The sequence below is a fragment of the Mucor velutinosus genome (genome assembly GCF_035048745.1).
Source record: "Mucor velutinosus strain NIH1002 chromosome Unknown tig00001563, whole genome shotgun sequence".
Lineage (NCBI taxonomy): Eukaryota > Fungi > Mucoromycota > Mucoromycetes > Mucorales > Mucoraceae > Mucor > Mucor velutinosus.
This window is the reverse complement of record NW_027041904.1, coordinates 1830550-1850995: the sequence shown is the minus strand read 5'-3', so window position 1 is coordinate 1850995 and position 20446 is coordinate 1830550. Positions and strand designations below refer to the sequence as shown.

At 39.9% G+C, this 20446-nt stretch overlaps 6 protein-coding genes across 6 annotated transcripts; 2 read left to right on the top strand and 4 right to left on the bottom strand.

Annotated features, from left to right (window-relative positions):
- Positions 1 to 2555: 2555 nt before the first annotated feature.
- FBA1_2 (Fructose-bisphosphate aldolase 1) lies at positions 2556 to 4073 on the top strand (the record flags this gene model as incomplete). Its single annotated transcript, XM_064828457.1, has 4 exons — positions 2556 to 2700; positions 2764 to 2978; positions 3039 to 3591; positions 3655 to 4073. The coding sequence occupies 4 exons, from the start codon at positions 2556 to 2558 to the stop codon at positions 4071 to 4073; spliced, it is 1332 nt and encodes a 443-aa protein (XP_064685659.1).
- A 2361-nt stretch (positions 4074 to 6434) lies between these two features.
- LSM6 (U4/U6-U5 snRNP complex subunit lsm6) lies at positions 6435 to 10999 on the top strand (the record flags this gene model as incomplete). Its single annotated transcript, XM_064828456.1, has 5 exons — positions 6435 to 6599; positions 6667 to 6816; positions 6878 to 7219; positions 7286 to 10782; positions 10843 to 10999. 5 exons carry the CDS (start codon positions 6435 to 6437, stop codon positions 10997 to 10999), a joined length of 4311 nt encoding a protein of 1436 aa, XP_064685658.1.
- A 948-nt stretch (positions 11000 to 11947) lies between these two features.
- On the bottom strand, positions 11948 to 12443 carry ATC70_009218 (uncharacterized protein; the record flags this gene model as incomplete). Its single annotated transcript, XM_064828455.1, has 4 exons — positions 11948 to 11973; positions 12033 to 12120; positions 12176 to 12369; positions 12425 to 12443. 4 exons carry the CDS (start codon positions 12441 to 12443, stop codon positions 11948 to 11950), a joined length of 327 nt encoding a protein of 108 aa, XP_064685657.1.
- A 41-nt stretch (positions 12444 to 12484) lies between these two features.
- NAS2 (putative 26S proteasome regulatory subunit) lies at positions 12485 to 12924 on the bottom strand (the record flags this gene model as incomplete). Its single annotated transcript, XM_064828454.1, has 2 exons — positions 12485 to 12662; positions 12713 to 12924. The coding sequence occupies 2 exons, from the start codon at positions 12922 to 12924 to the stop codon at positions 12485 to 12487; spliced, it is 390 nt and encodes a 129-aa protein (XP_064685656.1).
- A 632-nt stretch (positions 12925 to 13556) lies between these two features.
- ATC70_009216 (uncharacterized protein) lies at positions 13557 to 15102 on the bottom strand (the record flags this gene model as incomplete). The annotated part of the gene is made up of 3 exons (XM_064828453.1): positions 13557 to 13738; positions 13796 to 14434; positions 14496 to 15102. 3 exons carry the CDS (start codon positions 15100 to 15102, stop codon positions 13557 to 13559), a joined length of 1428 nt encoding a protein of 475 aa, XP_064685655.1.
- A 267-nt stretch (positions 15103 to 15369) lies between these two features.
- ATC70_009215 (uncharacterized protein) lies at positions 15370 to 18183 on the bottom strand (the record flags this gene model as incomplete). Its single annotated transcript, XM_064828452.1, has 9 exons — positions 15370 to 15817; positions 15880 to 16058; positions 16126 to 16660; positions 16724 to 16937; positions 16992 to 17070; positions 17125 to 17260; positions 17313 to 17680; positions 17736 to 17977; positions 18141 to 18183. The coding sequence occupies 9 exons, from the start codon at positions 18181 to 18183 to the stop codon at positions 15370 to 15372; spliced, it is 2244 nt and encodes a 747-aa protein (XP_064685654.1).
- Between the last annotated feature and the right edge of the window lie 2263 nt (positions 18184 to 20446).

The following is a 20446-nucleotide window of genomic DNA, read 5'->3' as shown; positions in this document are numbered from 1 at the left end:
CTTGATCTTGGGTGGCTGAATATTTGCACTGGACAGCAGGCATGTTGGCAGCGGTAGCATCAGGAATGTCGGCAGTAGTGGCAGCAGAGAGGTTGGCGCCGCAAACGCACCATCCAAGTTGATCTTCGTCAAGCTGTGTGTGCCACAACGAAATGTCCTTTGTTTTTGAACTATATTGGTGCTTGGTTGACAAGGCTTAATCATTTGTTACTTATTTTTACATATAAATATGCATCTTGGGCTACGTTTACTTTCTCCTGGAGCCACTTTCACGATGTAGCAACATAGATGACGCTGGCTGTATCACATCACATCAATGTTTACAAGTCCAGTCAGCTGTGTGTGCACGAATGCCACAGAAACTACGATAGGTTCGATCTCCCCAATGTCAAGATATCAAGATCCACCTACAGTATATGGCTCAACTAGCTATACCAACAATCAACATAGTCCTAATGGCCTGCTGTTCATGCAGCATCTCGACGTAGTGGTCATTAATTAGGGATCTACCGTATGTAAGCTAGCTAGATGCCATGTAACAAAGAAGCTCTTTACTTTCGTTTTTAGATACAGTCGACGACTGATTATTTCAATGGCATTGCTATCACGAATTCATAACGCACATAGGACGCCCCAACACATCTTCTATGCTTGGCTTGATAACTACATTTGGTAGATTTCTGCACATTATATGATGGTTTTCGCGATAAAAATGAAAATAAAAAGAGGCGTCGCTCTCATTGTCGAAATGTAAATGAGCGTATCTGCAAGAAGAATGAATATAACATGTCAAAAACTGCTTTGGTTTATGCTAAAGAAACTATATAGTACCTACGTCTGGGATCGCGATAACTCGAGGACTTGAATCGGTTTTACGATCAAGCATGAATTCGGCGCAGCTAGTAAATCCACATCTTCCGAGCACTTTAACTTCACTTTGGGAACTTGCATGAACGACGAATAAAGCTTCGGCTTGAAAGCCTTACTTGGGAGCTAGGTTTGGTAGCGAAAATACTGATATCATAAGAAGCGAAGAGACCAAAGCATTGATCCATTAAGGCATCACCCTTTGATATATCAAGGAACCAATCATTGAATCATCAAGTCACCAAGCACTGAGCTATCAAGAAACCATGTCAAGGGCCATGAAGACCACCGGTTTTAAGCCCAAATGAGCAAGAGAGTAATTTCAGAAAACAAACCGTATAGACAATGTAGCAGAGGACCAAGAGACACCATATATTGATCGGTTTGAAGCTCCAAGGGAATAGCAGCAATTACCACACAACAAGTACCAGAGCAAAGAATGGCCCTAATAATGAAGCGAGAGAATTAGATGTGAAATGATTTTTAATGTTGTTAGTAATTAGTTTTAAATAATTTTGCTAAATCGAATCATTATATCAACTTTCTTTTTAAGGTGTGATGCTATCTGGGATCATTTTTAGTATCGTTAGAAAGAAAATATCTTTACATTTCTTGATTCCAATAAATCAGCTTGATTTTTTTTTTTTTTTTTTAGTTAAGCAATCCCAAGGAAATGTCTCTTTTAAAGCTTAGGTGCGAATTAGGCAGATGGCCCCGCACTGTATATACTATATCACATTTAGCCTAGAATAAAAATTACGCGATATGATATAACATATTAAGATATTCTGCATCACATGTTGTCCCAAGGAGGCATATTTGCAGAAAATCAAATCAAAAACAATCAAATCAAGTAGAATTCGAGAAATAGCAGCTCTTTCTTTTGTATGTGTTATATCCAATGTACATGTGCGATGTAAATGTAGTGTATTCCAGCATCAACGACACCGCATCATCTAAAATTCAGCTCACTGTTAATTGCTAGGGCACATTTGATGGCGCGTTATCCACAGCTGATTAAGTTTGCATGTCAAACTACATACAAACATTGTCATTATCACGCATCCGGAAGAATGGCAACCGTTTGTTTTTGTTTGTGTTCTTGATGTTCTGACCATTTCTTGTATCTATAATATCAAAAAAGGTAAAATTATACACCTTAACACAAAGCAGCGCTCATTTGCGTAAAGAAGCATGATTTGATGTAAGCATATAAACTCCTCTTCTATAGTGTTGATTTGTTTGTGCCATGAACCTGCCTAGTGAATTACTCGAGAACATGTCCAATCATGGAGATAGAGTTTATAGTATAGATGAAGTGTATAAGCCATCTTAATTGGCAAACTGCCTTATATCTCACGTTTGTCCAACATAATTAAAACGCATTAAAAAAAGGGAGAATTCGTGATTTGATATACAACATAAATTAATGTCATTTTGTGTAATAGCCAGCGGAATAAAGGCAGCGTCGATGGTCGCAAAAACTACTATATTTGTGTAATTGATTACTTGATTTAGCAATTCCCTTTAATAAGGTACCAATTCCTGAGAATTGGACATGGTTTTCTGTGCCTCTCTTCTCAGGAGGAGATCTAATAAGTGTCAGAAATCATATATATATATATATATATAAGCTTGCTTTGAGTTCATTTTCTTTTTCTACCATCTTGTAACAACCACTTTATAATATGGTCTTGCTCAAATCTCTCACCTACATCGCTGCCAGCGTATTTCTCTTGAATGCTGCTTCTGTAAATGCCGCTCCCATGAACGAAGCACAACCTCTCACCAAGAGAGGATCCAAGTTGAATGGCAAATTCCTTCACATTACAGGTAAAATGCTCACATAGACGTGCCTGTAGTTAGCAATTCTATACTCATCTTGATAACCATCAGATATCCACATTGATCCCAACTATCTGGAAGGTGCTGACCCAGATTCGTTCTGTCACAAGCATGGCAAGAAGAGATCCTCGGAGTCTGGTAAATACGGTGCATTAGGCACAGACTGCGACTCTCCTGAAGCTCTCGTGGACGCTACATTTAATTTTCTGAAAGAGTCCATCACCGACATTGATTTCATTATTTACACTGGTGATACTGCCCGACATGTAAGTTCATTTATATTGTGCAACAACTGTATCTTTTGGATCTAACTGTTTAATTAACAGGACCGTGATGATGGTATGCCCAGAACTCAAAGCGAAGTCGTCAATGCTCATTCTACCGTTATGAAGTACTTCCAAACAGCATACGATACCGATAATGTGCCCTATGTTCCCACCATTGGCAACAACGATGCTTACGATCACAACGATGTTAAAAAGAACGACAAGATTTTCAAGAAGCTCGAATCCATTTGGAAGCCCCTTGGTCTCAATCTAACTTCCGCGTTCTCTACTGGTGGCTACTATGTTCAAGATGTCATCAAGGGCAAACTCACTATTGTCAACTTGAATACCATGTACTTTTATGACAAGAACAATGATGTTGATGACTGCAGTTCCTCCAGTAGTCCTGCTGCCATCGAGATGAAATGGCTATCTTATATCTTACAGCGCTACTCCAAGAAGAAGGGCCACCAACTCTATTTGATGGGCCATGTTCCCCCTATCGATGATGATGGCTCCAAGCTCTATAAATCCAACTGCTACACTCAATACATGAATCTGCTCGGTAAATACGGTAGCACCATCTCGGGTCACTTTACAGGACACACCAATAGTAAGTACAAACCAATACGATGCCCAACAGGGAAATCAAGCGCCTAACATCTTGTCACCATAGACGATAATCTGAACGCTGTTCTTCCCTCTTCCTCCAAGGGCAAATCTTACTCTTTTCTCGCTGCCGATGACTCTAATGCCAAGCATATGAAAAAGCAACTAGGCAAAACCTCTGTTGGTCTTTTCAATGCTCCCTCCGTCATTCCCAAGAACAACCCAGCTCTCCGTGTCTATACTTACAACACTCAAAAGAGCGATGGCTATCCTGTAGGCACTATCCGTGATTGGGATCAATACTATGTCGATCTTGACAAAGCCAATGGCGATGGAAAGGTTGAATTTGAGCTAGAATATAGTGCATCTGATCTCTACGGTGTGGATCACTTTGACGGTGCTGGTGTCGGCCAAGCCATCTTGAACATTGTTAATGACAAGAAGGCTCGTAAATTGTACAAAAAGTACGCCAAGGTCTCCAGCTAAATGCTAGCTAATGTTCTTTACACATACCATCACTCTCTTTTTTCTTGTTAATTTCTGCCTTCTTCTTTTTCGTTGGCTATCTCTCCTCTTGCTGCATTGTTGCATTGCTGGACAATGATCAGTGTAACAACCTTATAGAATTGTACATTTCGTTTATATTCTCCCTTCCTTTTGTCTATTTACAAGCGCCTCCTTTCCTTAATTTATTATTCTTTTGTCCAATGTTGGAAACAATAAAAAAACACAGTTTCAAGTTCATTATGGATTGTCTATATATGGGTTACCTTTAATGTTGTTATGGAATGGGTCATAGATAGGGCCAAGAAGCGCCATGTCATTTTTTTTTCCAGATGCCATGCTTGAAATGATCATGGATTTGCATTGAATTTCCGTTTATTGACAAACCATCACAACGAATGTTCAGCATGTTTGGTTTCAAATCTTTAAATAAGTCCATTTTAGATTTCTATTGCAATTTAGATGTAAAATTAAATGCATATCGCTCCATCATCATAGTACCATCTGGTCAGCGTTTGCAGTATCGGATTAGACCCGTTTTCAATGTAGATTTATTGCCAAATGACAGATTTAATAGAATCTGCCAAAATGCCAATTATTAGATGAAACACAATTGCACACTGATCATTGTTAGATTCGCCCCCTAATTCAGACGAAATGCTCATAAATTTATCCCTTTAGTTTCTTACATACAATCATTAAATAACAGGCTTGATATTGATTATCTTTGAAATTCTTATAGACCACCTACTGACTCCATACCTATGGCACTCGAGTTCTAGGTTTATTGATTTTATACGACAGGATGTTATATATCTATAGTTTTCTCTTTATATAGCGGCGCGCATACTTGAGATCTAGCTTGTCATTGCTTCGCATTGTTTATCTAATATATATACTGTAAAACATTAAAAAAAACAGTAGACAAACAATTCATATCATTTCAAAAATTCAGAGAATCGAGCACCGTATAAAGTGAATAAACCACCGGCAAAGCCGGCATTGGGGAAGGGGTTGGAGGAGGTGCTACGCCCATCCATTACGAACATAACGCATCTAATTCAACATTTGGTAACATTGACCTATTATGAGGCGGTTTACTGCAGTGAAATGAAGGTGAAAAACTATGGCAACTAAGCATCTAGCCCACTATTTGATAATATTAATCTTAATGAGGGGTTTACCGTAGCGAAGCAAAGGTGCAAGACCATAGTATTCAAGCAGCAAATTCCGGTTTTCATTTCCATTGTTAATAAGCTTACCAACAACATAGCGCATCAAAATTTGCATGAATTAGCTTTACCAAAATCAATATGCCTTCTCTTCAAATTAGAAATTGCACAGGCTGCAGAACTACTCTTCCAGAAGACGTCAGCTACCAAAGATGTGATTCATGCCGTGTAAATAAAGCTATAAAGCAAAACATTACCAAATTTGAGAACTTTCAAGCCTTCATATCTTGATATGTAGGTCTTTCTGAGCCATCGGAATGACGCCAAACGATTGTACTCGAGTAGTAGCAACTTCCTGACACCTTTGCTCAACTTTTTGGGCCAAAAAAAACATGGCCAAAAATCGACCAAAAACCATGAGGGATACCTCACGGTTTCCATTGAAAATCAAACGATTGCATTTTTCACCTTGAAAATGAAGACTTTTACTATGGCGTATATCAAATCAAAATGTTTCTCTTGATCCAAAGCAACCTCTGAAACTACTTTTATGAGGTTTTCATATGCAGAATTTTGACATTTCGGCCAAAAACCTTATTTCATATTTTCTAAAATTGCTCAATAAGTTGAGCGGCACTGCTGTATCATAACACAATGACATAGCTCTTTAGCCCGATGATGGTGACTGTAAGGTAAGCTAGACATTTTAGACGCAATAGATAGTCTGCATCTAGTAAAACTATACTACAAAATCAAGTGAAATATAGGTGGTTCCTATTATATGCGTCGAATAACTGCATAATCTATCATGGATAGTGTCATTTCAACCGTAACAGGGCTCCTCAAATGCTACCACGGCAGCCAGGCCAAATTCATGTTGATAGATATTTGGCAATACTATGACACAATAGATTCATGATCTGACATCCTGCCAACATCAGCTGAGCCAAATCAGGGTTTGATGCTTCATTTTAATACCTAAATAGGAAGATGAGATCAAAAGTTGTGCCTTAATGAGGAAGCATTGTAGTTCAGTGCATTAATCCAGATGCCATTAAAGGGCTGGCACGCCACTGTGACCTTTTATCCTAGAAACTCATGGTTTTCCAAAGAAAAAATATCACTGAAAAAAAAAAGTGGATGATTGCAAACCTTCTTTTAAGATTTAATCATGGCTGGCAAAAGAAAGATCAGCGCTAAAAGCGAAAATGATGCCTCCGCAGTAACTATTGCTGCTCCCACCGAGGAAAGCTTTCCTCGTGGTGGTGCTAGCGCTTTGACTCCTCTTGAGCACAGAGAAATCTCCAACAAAGTTGCCAAAGATCTGTTTGCCTCGGTAAAGAAGCATTGTCATTACCATGTTAAGGAAAATGTCATTTTCTAACCATCTCTCCATCACATAGACCAAAACTTCAGATGCTAGTGTAGTTGCTGATAGCGAAGAGCCTGCTAAAAAGAAGAGAAAGCCTTCCAAAAAGTCCAAGAAGGCTGTTGCTGTCAAAGAGGAAAAGCCTAAATCTGACAAAACTTACATTGAGCAATTAAACTTTAAGGTAAATCAATACAACAGCCGAGAAAAACATGACAAATGGCTGACAGATAGAATGACGATAGAAACTGACAGTTGGAACATCATTCTTGGGCTGCATTTCCCACATCAATGAATTGGATTTGTTTGTTTCATTGCCACATCAGCTTGTCGGTGTTGTGCCCATCACTGAAATTTCTGACGCTATCACAGCCATTGTCGAGAAAGTTGCCAACGAGGACGAAGATGAGGATATGGAAGGCGAATCTACTGCATTGCCCAACTTGGCTGATTTGTTCTACGTCGGTCAATGGGTTCGCTGCAAGATTACCTCTATTCAAACCGATGGAAAGAAAATCATTGAATTGAGTTTGAAGCCTAGCCTTGTAAATGAAGATATTGTCAAGGTCGATATTACTCCTGGTGTGGTAAGTGGCATACAGAGCGGCAGCAGCGTCCAGCAGATGTGAGCTAACCTTTTTGCTGTGTGATAGACTCTAGGTGCAACTGTCAAGAGTGTGGAAGATCATGGTTATGTTTTAGATTTAGGTGTGAAGGATTTAGCTGGCTTTTTGCCCCTCAAAGAGTCAAAGAGCTATATCAAAAAGTACAACCGTGATGAGGAACTTGCTGTTGGACAATATGTTGAATGCGCTATTGAAAAGGCAGATGCTCGCACAGCCAATGTCACTATTGACCGCACCAAGATTGGTCATGCCGTTGTCGAGGATCCCTTCTCTCGCATCACCTCAGTACTTCCCGGTCAGTTAGTCACTGGTGTCATTGATGCTGTTCAAAGCAACGGTTTGGGGGTCAAGATGCAAGGTCTTTATGCTACAACTATTGATCAGTCTCATATTCCTGCCTCTCAAGATATTGAAAAGGAGTACAAATTGGGACAAAACATCACTTTCCGTACCTTGTTCACTATCCTTAACACAGAAGACAAGAAGATTGGTGGCTCCGTTCTTCAACATATTTTGGAGTTAGATGTCCCCACTGTTGCTGGTGACAAGAAGTCTGACAAATTCATTGCACATATGTTCCCTGCTGGTTCTTTCTTGGAGAAGGTGCAAGTGGCCCGTGTTAATAACACTGGTGTTTGGGTCACTTTGGACGGCGTCTCTGGTGTTACTGGCTATGTCCATGTCTCTCGTCTTGCAGATGAACACATTGCTACTGTCTCTGGAACCACCGGCAAGTTCAAGATTGGCAGTACTCACCGTGCTCGTGTTTTGACCTACAATCCTGTCGATGCTGTGCTTGTCTTGACTCTGCAACCCAGTGTATTGGCTGAAAAGTTCTTGCGTGTTGCTGATATCGAGATTGGCTCCATGGTAGAGTGTGAGGTTGAAAAGCTCATCGATGCTGGGATCATTGTCAAGGTCTCTAAGTCTATCAGTGGTCTGGTGCCTACTATGCACATGGCTGATGTCAAGCTCACTCGCCCTGAATTCAAGTTCAAGGTTGGCAAGAAGATTCAATGCCGTGTTTTCAAGGTGGATTTAATGAAGCAGAAGGTCTTTTTGACCCTCAAGAAGTCTTTGATCAACAGTGAATACCCCATTTTTAAGGATATTAACGAGATTAACGTGGACGATCAAAGTCATGGTGTGATTGTGGCCATCAAGAACAATGGCTGTGTCGTTTCTTACTACAACAATTTGACCGCTTTCGCTCCTGGCAGTGAAATGACTGAAACCCACGTAGCCAACTTGGGTGAGGTTTTCAATGTTGGCCAAACTGTCAAGACAACTGTATTGAAGGTGGATCCCGAAGAGAACAAAATGCTCGTTTCTTTCATCAACAGCAAGAAGAAGAAGGAGAAGCAGGCTGAAAAGAAGGCCAAACTCGATGCCAAGCACGAAGCCAAGAACGACGCTTTTGCTCCTGGTAAGATCATCACTGTCACTATCAAGAACATCAAAAAGACCCATATGACACTCTCTCTTCCCAACGAGCTTGAAGGCCGTATCCATGTTTCTGAAGTCTACAACTCATTTGATGATATCAAGAACCCTAAGGCTCCTCTGAGTCAGTTCAGGTCCAAGCAAGAGATCCAAGTCAAGATCTTGGGTGTTCGCAACACAAAGCTCAACACCTACTTGCCCATTACTCACGCTGCCAAGGTCAAGCAACATGTGGATTGTTCTCTTCGTTTGGACAGTGAGGATGATGAGAGTGCTCGTGAAATCCGCAACATCAAGACAGGCGATGAGTTTATTGGTTTTATCTCTGACATTCATCCTGCTTATGCTCGTGTCAGTATTGGATCTCACACTACTGGTACCATGCAAAAGCAGCTTGCCTCTTCAGATCCCAATGTCTGCAACAACCTCGCCAAACACTTTGTCAGTGGCCAAGCTATTCGCGCTGTTGCACTCTCTGTCGATGCCAACAAGAATACGATTGAATTCATGAACGCTGAAGATCCCAAGGCACCTCGTATCACTGACATTTCGGATTTAGAAGAAGGTCAAATAATGAACGCTGTGGTCAAATATACCAACAAGGTCAATGGCGTCTCTGTCAACATCACTAGCAAGATTGCTGGTAAAGCTTATTTGACTGACATTGCTGATACTTACACTGAAGACCCTACTGCTTCTTGCACTGAAGGTCAAGTAGTGCGTGTGGCCATCATCAGTGTCAATAAGGAAAGAGGTCAAGTCGATGTCTCCATGAGACCCTCTCGCATCTATCCCGACATTGAATCCAACGAAGTCAAGTCATTTGAGGACATCAAACGTGGTCAAGTGTATGAAGGTTATGTCAGCAATATTGCTGCTGTTGGTGTCTTTGTCAAGCTGAACCACTCCATTGCTGCTCGTGTCAAAATTGCCAACTTGTCTGATTCTTTTGTCAAGGAATGGAAGGACATCTACAAGCTCGGTCAGCTCGTCAAAGCCAAGATCATCTACATTGACCACGACATGAAGCGTCTTGAAGCTTCTCTTAAGAAGAGTGTCGTTGAAGGTTCATCATCTAGCACCAGGAGTGGTAAGAAGGAACAACAGGCCGATGATTCTGATAGCGACGAAGAGATGCCTGAAGTCGATGATTCAGATGAAGAAATGGAAGAAGCCGATTCTGATGCTGTGCAAAATGTCGACTCTGATCAAGAAGCTGAACAAAGCGATGAAGAAGAGGAAGAAGAGGAAGTATCAGCACCCGCACCTGCCTTGAACATTGATAGCTTTGACTGGACTGGTATCAACAACAGAGTCGATTCGAGCGACGAAGAAGAAGAAGAGGAGGAGGATTCCGATGACGAAGAAGACAAGTCGAAGGATAAGAAAAAGAAGAAGGAAGTTGAAGATTTGACAGCAGAGCTCAATACCAACGCTCCTCAAACAGCTGGCGACTTTGAACGTCTCTTGGTTGGTTCTCCCAACTCTTCCTACTTGTGGATCAACTTTATGGCTTATCAGCTTCAATTGTCTGAAATCGCCAAGGCCCGTGATATTGGTGAACGTGCACTCAAGACTATCAGTTTCCGTGAGGAGCAAGAAAAGATGAATGTGTGGGTTGCTCTTCTCAACCTAGAGAACAATTTTGGCACAGATGAGACTCTTCAAGAGGTATTTAAGCGTGCATTAGTCTACTGCGAACCCCTCAAGGTATACCTCCAACTTGTCAAGATTTACGAGCGTAGTGACAAGCAAGACAAGGCTGAAGCACTCTGGGAAGAAATGACCAAGAAGTTTGGTTCTCAATCACCTGAAGTCTGGACAGGCTTTGGACTCTACTATCTTCAACATAGTAAGCCCGACGAAGCTCGTGAATTACTCCAAAAGAGCCTCAAGGTCTTGCCAAAGCACGAACATGTACAAACCATTGTCAAGTTTGCTCAATTAGAGTTCAAGCATGGTGAAGCTGAACGTGGTCGTACCATCCTGGAAGGTGTGATGAGCAACTATCCTAAGCGTTTGGATTTATGGAATATTTATATTGACATGGAGATCAAGACGGGTGACACTGAAATGACTAGGTTGGTTACCCCTTGAAAGCTATGTTGGAGCATCAAACTAACCATATTCTTTTTATTTAGACGTTTGTTTGAGCGTGTTGCCTCTATGAAGTTTTCATCCAAGAAGATGAAGTTCTTGTTTAAGAAATGGATTCAATTCGAAAAGGCTCATGGTACTGAGGATGATGTACAAAGAGTCAAGGAAAAGACACTTGCTTATGTTGAAAGCATGTCATAAACATGCTTGTGTCTTGTTGTCGTCGTCGTGCCGTAGAGTTTTTGTATATATATAACGCAAAAGAACCTTGTTTTTCATACTCATAGAAATATCAATTATCACAAATAAACAAGGACTGAAAAAGAAAAAGGTTAAAACAATGAATTCAACCTCTTGACGATAGTTTGCAGGTACTACTCACGTCTTTGAATTTAATACAAGTGCTCCTTGGCGCTGGATGGTAGAATTAAATCATCATAAATGCATGATATGCTATTCAGTTTCAGTCAAAATCCATACATCATTGAGCACATGTATTGCCATTGATCACTTCTGCTGGTTGAAAAGTAAAAAGTGCAATGCACATGTATGAAATTATGTCAATAAACTTGGCGCCAGCATTTATATATGTAATGTAGCAACAGGTGCTTCCACATCACACCCAATAACGCACATATTGATATCATTCGAGAGAGAAGAGCCATCATGTTACCAGGCAAAAGCCAGCCTATTATAACTTGTCATTTCTCTAACAACCATGCTAGTTCTGTTTGCGAAATAAAATTTTGAATGCATTACGAAATTAATGGTATTTGTTTGTTTTTACTGAAATACAAGTTTGGATAGTGACATTAGATGATCACTATGCAGAAAATCGCTTTCAGGAAGCATGTATGACTATTTTTAACTACTAGTTGTTATTGTTGTTGCCTTGTATTCCATTCTAGCCGAGAAAAACAGCACTCCCTTTGAGTAACACTCTATGTGCGTATTTACGATGATCAACCAAGTAGAGCGAAAATATCACATTGCAATAGTGAGATTATGTTTATTAAAACGGTTTGGAAACTCAATGTATATATACATAGGGTTTAAAATGAATAAATTAAAGAAAATGCTCTTTCTATTAAATTAACAGAACGACTACACTGCTTGTCTTGGATCAAGCTAGTAATTTTACAATATGGCTTATTGGTAAGGATTCTTGCCAATACCTATGCAGTAGCGAAAGGTTAGTAAATAATTCAGTATTCCCATGCAACAGACAACTTACAGTCGGCAACAGTAGCAAACTGGAAACCCTGGCTCTTGGTATAATCAATCAATGCCTCAGTCAATTCAGTCGTGGTTTGCTCATAGACCTATGACAGGAGTTGTTACTAAAATGAACAGCTGCGCAACACATCAATCACTTACATCATGAGATAAGGTAATGTATCCTTCATCAGAACCGGTTGAGTTGAAGGAATTTTTCACATTAGCCATCTCTTGCTGAAGGTTATGGGTATCGTAATCTTTGGTATCAGTGGACCATTTGATGACGGAGTAGCCTCTGGATTCAAGCTTTGAGACAGTGTCTTCATTGGCATTACCATATGGAGGACGGATAACTACATGAAAAGGATGAGTGTATGGACCTTGATTTCAGGTACATTCACAACTTACAAGCAGGTCTATCATACATACAATTAGTCTTTGGTGTGCTCCATCTTAATGCTCAGCTACTCACTTGACACCAATAAGGTCATGGACAATTCTCTCCAATTCAGTGATTTCAGAATCAAACTCTTCACCAGAGATGGTATCTAGGTCTTTATGCGACAGAGTATGGCTGGCAATTTGATGTCCTGACTCATAAGCCTTTTTTAAAGCTCTTTGGCTCTCTTGATTTGATTCTAAATCACTGCATAGGAAGAGTGAGCGGATGCTTATTATGACTAAAATGCTACTTACATAAAGTTCTTTCCATTAACAAAAAAGGTTGCCTTGACACCCTTGGAGTTCAGTAAATCGACAAGATTTGATGTAAAATCATAAGGTCCATCGTCATAAGTGATAGCAACATGGTTTGGCTTGCAGTTCTCAATCATGGAGGCAGAGACCAACGAAGCCAGCAAGCCTAAGACGATGGAGAAATTCAAAATGTTGCGGATGGAAAACGTCATGTTGAGAGATAAAGATGATTTAGCAGAGGAAGATGCAAAAGTGGATACGTAGCGTTGGTTTATATACAAGTTTTTCTCCAATATGTATATATAGAATGGATAACGAGATGCTGATCTGACAATCTCTGTAAAGAATTAAAAAAAAGCGGTTAGAATCGTACATGGTAGATGCATTTTATATGTAATTGATACATGCGAGATTAACAAATCAAGTCAAGGTTTTAAAACGCAAGAGAAAACGTTTACATTATAAATAACAAGGCTAAGGAGGATTTTGACGACAATCTTATACTTGATGCAGGAGTTTAAGGTATAAAAACGCAACAAGGAGAACACTAAGGGGAGTAGAAGCAAGACAAGAAAGCGCAACAAATACAGAACAAGCAGAAAGAAAACTACAAATTGACCACAAACACACACACACACACACACACACACACACACACCTAATGATTACATAAATCAGTGGGATCATTCATTCATATCATTTTTATTATTATTGTTATTACATATTTTACATATTGATTTCATAAGCAAATTAAAATAAAGAGAGAGGAAGAGAAAGAAAGCATTAGGAGACTAATAATCTAATGAAAAAAATGGGTATATGTAGGTTGTATCATGCGAAATAGCTAGTATTGCGGATTGATTTTTTCAGCCATCATGGCTACAATAGCAGCACCCACAATTCTCGAGTGCTTTACAATTCCCACCGATAACTTGGCTGCTACTTCGTCTGGAATCAGCGTCTTGAGAGTTTCACAAACACGAGGATGGAAGGAAGAATAATCCTTGTATACCTCACCGCTAATGGCTATCATCCAATGTGTCAGTCCATATGCCCTGTTTTCATATAAAAGGATTTACTCACATATCGCAAATCCTTCAGACGAGTCTAGACCAATGCCATGAGAAACCATGTAGTCTACAGCGCCTGCTATGCTTGCACCAAGCAACACTGCAGCTCGATGGCCTACAAGCTGGCACACCTTTTTTACAATTTCTCGGTCACTCATGCGTGTTTCGCCTGTTCTACACATTTCTTCTAGAATCACGCGAGTGCCCTCCAAGACGCCATCGTCATCCGCTTCACAGACATACATGTAGCTGGTATCAAATTGGTAGGGAATACGAAGCAGACATTCCTCGTCATCAATGTCGAATGAGAGTATTTGATGATCTGCAAATTCAACGAGAATCAGCCTTACAAGTTCGCCGAGGTACATGCCTGTAGTCATCTTCTCAAATGCATGAACACCCTTATTGTTGGATTCCAGGTCAACCAATTCATCAAACTTGTTGACGGGCAGGTATTTAGAGCTAATGTTGCACCATTCGGTATTGATAATCATGTCTGATGTGGTCGCTAGCAACTTGGGGTGGTCTGCCAAGAAGTTTTCCATATTGGTCACTTTATCGTAGTAGGCGCAATTGGTGCCTGCACTGTGTACAATGCCAATTCGGGTAGAGGGATGTTGATATGCGTGAGCCAAAAGAGTACATACAGCATCTGTACATGTATAAATGTTCAGGTTCTATGTGTGTTGTATGCATCCCAGACAGTTTCTTACCATTTGCCATTGCAACTACTTTAACAGCTAATCCCTTGGCCTCGAATCGCTGATGGAATAAATCAACTATGTCGCTGCCTACTGCATTCGGATATTCAAAGCCGTGTTCCAGTGCAACGATAAAACCTTTGTCTAAACCCGTTTGTCGCACTGCAAAACCCAAACTTATTCCCATACTGATCCCCATCTCTTGCGATGCGCCCACTCGATGCTGGAAATCAGCTACACAGTCAGCAATATAATCGATCAGTGTGCTCATATTATCGCCTGCAGTGAGATGATCAGGGATCTTGTATTGGTACTGATTGATGGCCAATTTTCCACCTTCACCCTTCAAGCGCACTTGACAGACATAGACATCCACCCCGCTGATTTCAAGGGCAAGGTAAGTGCCCTTCTCCATGCCAGTAGGATACCCAGATACAAACGAGGGAATCATCTTGAGGTCGTTGCTGGGTTCATTGGATTTCAATCCATGCTTCATCTCGAAACCAACGCCTTGCATCAAGGTACTTACTTTCTCGTCAGGTACATGGAATTTCTTGAGCATTTCTTCCATAGCGGTTTGCTGCATGGAGTCACCGTGCTTCAAATTGGATACAGTCATGATGATCTTGTAACAGTGTTGAAAGAAGTAGGTGAAAAAGAGAAGAAAAACAGAGACATCAAATTATAAATGCAGTTTTTTTTTGTGCGACTTTTGTAATGATATGTGAGAATATAGTGTTTGTGCGCTACAGTACATTGAATAGCTGGTGAGTGTGTGCTACTCACATGTTTTTGTTCCTTGGAATACAAAAAAAAAAAAAAAAAGCTTAAATAAATCATAGAAAGATCCAATAATTTTGTGCTTGGTAGTATTTCCTGCGTTTATTTAGAATAAATCAGCAAAAGGGTCCTTGGCGGCCTGTGTGGTGCTGTTGTTGCTAGCGGTGGTGGTGGGAGGTTGGGCGGGCTGAGGGGTGGAGTCACCAAAAAGATCACTGGTAAAATCATTCATCATAGGTGATTGGTATTGCTGCTGTTGATGTTGTTGAGGCGGAGGGGAAGTGGGCGAGTTGAATAGATTCATGATGTCGTCCATGTTATTACTAGCAGGAGCAGGTGCTGCCTGGCTACTACTGCTACCGCCACCGCCACCGCCAAGGGATAGCAGATCATTGAATGAACTGCCGGGTGCATTATTTTGTAAAATGGGCGATACGGGTGTCTCGGCGGAAGGCTCATCCCAATCCAAATCAAGCAAATTGCCAATATCGTTGTTCTTGATAGCGGCTTGTATTTGAGGAGGAGGAGCATTTATGTCGTCTTCTTCCGCATGTCTAGATAGAGAGAGAGAGCTATAAATTCAGCTGAACAGATAACACACGATAGTACCACTTACTCTGTCATGGCCTTGCTGACATTATCAGCACCAAACTTCTTACCAGCAATAAATGTCTCTGCAGGCTTGTGATAAACAGAGGCCAATGTACCAATGTCGTATAATAATGTCTCGAGCAAAGCAGGTGAAATGCCTTCATTCTCGCCAGCAATAGGTGGTTTTTCAGATAAAACAACAGCCTACAGCCATCTCGTTATCAATATAACCGTAACACAAACCACATACAAACATTGCAAAACGGCTTACCTTGGCTGCTTGAGGATCAGTAGATAGTAGTCTCCAATACACATAGGCTCTATCACGGATATCAGCGTTATCACACTCTGTTGTAGCTGTTTGAAGGATACGTTGTACGAGGTCTTGGTTCTCATTTGGTTTCTTCAAGAAGAGCTTGACTGTAGCAGTTAATAATTGTAGTTGAACTTGAGGGTTCTCTTCCTTGAAGTTTTCCAAAAAGATGTTGATCAAGTCATCTGCATTATCGATTCTTTCAGCATATTCACCAATAATCCAAATCAAAGAACCCTTCGCCTCAGGCTCGTCCAATGCCTCCAAGTTCTCACAAAGCGTAGGAATGATGCCTTCGTACTTGTGAGGGTATTTGCGGAAGATATCTTTGATGACAACGATGGCCTCTTGAACAACATAGCTGACTCCAGTGTTGATTAAATCCAACAAGACATTGATACAGCGTTCAGCAGCTTCATCAATCTTGATGGCACAACGACCAATAGCATGCACTGATTTACGAACAAATTCCACATCGACTTCATTTGCGTACCTGTGAAAAGGGAAAGAAATGGTTGGTATACAATGCACAATGATTATATAATAATCATCTCACTCTTTCAATTCGCTTAGCAATTGATCCACGTTACGGTCGTTACATAATTTGACCATGATTTCGAGCTTCTCCATTTTAACGTAGGGTGGATCATTGTACTTGCAGAAGAACACACGTATTTCATTGCTCAGTACTTCAGGCCTCTTTTGAAGAATAAGACTGATATTACGCAATGCAATGTACTGAACTTCGGGAGGACTGGAGAGAAGCGTAACTATAGTAAAATGTTAATTTATATGATCTCTACCCCTGTTTTATTAGTTTTTACCTAAAGGAGGTGCCATTTTTCTACACATTGATTTAATAAAAGCTTCTTCCTTGATGTGTCTCATATTGATCATCAACACCTAAAATGCAATGATTTCAGTCATCCTTCTTCCTGTCGTTGTTATTTACTGTACCTTGATGGCAGACAACACAACCGCGCCGTTTGCATGCTGTAATCTAGGCATCACTCGATCACAGATACTTTCAGCCTCTTTTCCATTGGACACCTTGTAATCAGCAATGGCTGTCAAAATAGCAATTTGTCCCCATCTGTGAAATGAGTTAGTAAATTGATAATTGAATTAATTTCTCCAAAACTTACTCTGTACATTCATTAAGGGCATGTAATAGTTTGTTGGAAATGTTGCTATTGATTTCGAAAATGTTGTGTTGAGGAGATGCTTCATTAATATCAGTTAATGCAATCACGGCATTAGCAACCACCATAGGATTCACATCAGAGACCATCTCCTTGACAGAGTTGACGAAATCTTGCTCCATGGCTAATTCAGGGTTGAGATCATACAGTTTGGCAACACAAACAGCTGCTGTCTTTCTAACATATGGATTCTCATCCTTGAGGCATTTACGCAGTGGCTCTGTAAGATAGTCAATAATCTTATCTACTCGTAAACAACCCATGGTTCTAATAGCAAGTGCACGAATCAAAGGGTTTGGATCATCAGAATCCTGGTGTATCAAAGGTAAGCATCCTTTCCAGTGTAGTTACTGTGCTGACTCTTACCTTGACAAATGTATTTACGGCCAAGATGACCAGCTCAGGCTGTGTCTTTGCATAATTCATCAAGTACAAGTACACCAGTTTTTTCAACTCGAGATCTTCTGTTTGCATATTCTTGAGAACATCTGGAAACAGACCACTCACATCTTTGCCGACCGTCATGTTGGCAATCACTTTCTTTACTGCATCTTTGCGGTGATGACGGTATTCGCTGTTGAGCTCTGACTTGAGTTCATAATTTTCACCTAGTGACATTGTTGGTTGATTTGGTTTTACATTCATATTGCTCTCTCCCCTTGTTTCTGTATGATAGTTTCACCCTGCACAGCCGAGAACTCCTTTCTTTTCCTTCTCATCCTCCTTCTAGATGATGTTCTCCCGCCTCGAAAGAAAGTTGTGTATACATACCTCTCTTATTGGTAGTGAAGAATTTGGGTCTGCTAAGCGACATGATCTTTTTGTAATGAAGTGAACAAGAAAAGAAGTGTGAAAGAAAAGAGATTTAACCAAACAGACGCGCGCACACACATTTGTTCATTCGCACAATTAAAGTGGTCAAGCCAAGTCCGATTATTGGAGTTTTGTACGGCCAATTGATTTATCCATGAGATGGTCAATCTGTCAGATGTATAAGAGACGAGAACGTTGACCTCTAGTATGGAGCTGGACATTTTTTTGAACGGGTGCACGCCATCTGAATGTCAGAGTTCCTCTAGAGTCCATTTTATTTTCTGAGGATGGACGCAACACATAATTTGATCTCAAGTGTAGTTTAATTTTGCTTTGCAAATGCTGGATCGGTGGTGAAAATTGAGGATACTGACAAGAATTTCATAAAATCTGATGCATTGATAATGCTCTCTATTGGTTTTGTATAGATCTCCATAGTATAGATATGCGTATTTCTGATGGAATTCGATTCATAAAACTAGTCTTGCAACCATTTGCGTCCAAGTTATGTTTAACTGTATACAAACCAACATTCTACCAACATTTACTAAAGTTTCACATTATTACCTCCCATTATGAAGTAAGAACCGTCTGTAAATAATCAGCTATAGTGGATCTGACTTTTTACAATGCCCCGCGTCTGTTTCAATAAAAACAGTGCAAATGTGGACACACGGCCTAGTTGTATTGTATTAATGCCTCTTTCTGCTCAAAAATATGCAAAATATGCATGCGTTTAAGTAATGATTTCTCTATATGACGATATGGTTTTTATAGATTTATTCTTTGATTTTTGAAAATCTTCTGCTTGTTGTAGCTGATAAAATAGAAGGTTCTAAGCAAAGTTATTATGAAGGGAACGTACACCAGGCACTTGAAACTCTTATAACATAATGGATATAACATAGAGCTATCGAATGGATTTTGCTTTGAGCGAATCCAGTGAGTATTTGTCGAGATATGGTCAAAAGAGAGTATCATGCAAAATCATGAATTTTTCTTCAAAATCTGCCTGTGATAGCAAGCGAAAAAATTGGATGACCTTTTTTTGGTCAGGACAATATTGTCAATATTTCATGATAGAGTTATGCCAAAGCTTCAAGCAATATCTCATTTGATAGAAAATGTTTTGGTCTACAATGTTTAGTAATGCTTAACAAAATGTTTTGATGACAGATACTGATTAATCTTTAGAAAACAGTCAAAAAATCGCAAAAACAATCGTACCAAATATCAGGTGAACAATGTACACCAAAGACTCGATATAAATACCATTGTATTTTCCTTTGAATTCTCTACAAGTTTCATATAAGTTTGAGGAGGTGGTTACTATTAAGAAACGCGTAAGTTTAAGGTCGATAGATTTTGGAATCCCATGGATCATCATTCATGTTATATCAAATGTCATAGCAAGGTCTCACACTAAAGGTTTTAGGTTATTCTTAGGTCCTTTGGGTAAATCATGCTAATCATGATTTACAAATCAATTGTTGGGTAGATAGTAAACCTATTTGTATTATAGTTCATCATCATGCTGTAAACCCTAGCATAATGAAAAGTATATAAATGCATCCTTGGGATGCATTCTCAATAAAAGTGTAATTCTTTGGCAGATTCAATTTTACATTGTATTTTGACATAACAATTCAGAACAATAGAAATTGAAGCTCCGTTGACCTTCCGCATGTGTACACCACATAAGTATGAATTTGACTGAACATTTTGGGTGGCCAGGAGAAGAGGAAATGCTCGTTGGTTTCTATTCGAGCGGTAGAGGAGGAACAGATGGAGCAGTAGTATGGTTGAAATTGGTGCTCTTTTCAAGCGTGCAGAATATGTTTGGCAGTTATTTTTGGTGAAGTATTCGGTACCAAGTATTTCGCGCATTTAGAGCTATTTCGAGTCTCCAAAATTGTTCGCATTTAGTTGCCAAGTGAATAGAGCTAGATAATGGGAGAGTGGGAGGTTAATAGATGATGTTTGAAGTGTTGCATGGAGGTAGGGCGGATCTTTCATCATCGTGTGCATGTGCTTCTTAAAGGCATAGTAAATCAAATGTCTCTGATAATAGAAATCTACAGAAGGCTTGTGAGATTGTTTTAGGAGGCTTAAATAGACTACTGCAATTGAGGTTCCCTATTTGGATGTTAGTTACTTTATATTTAATGTTTAAATGCATATTTAAAGCATAAGGGGTACCGTTGGCCGGTACGATGTAGGTTGGGTCGATATTTTGTTGGCGGGGAGCTGGTTTACCGAAATCA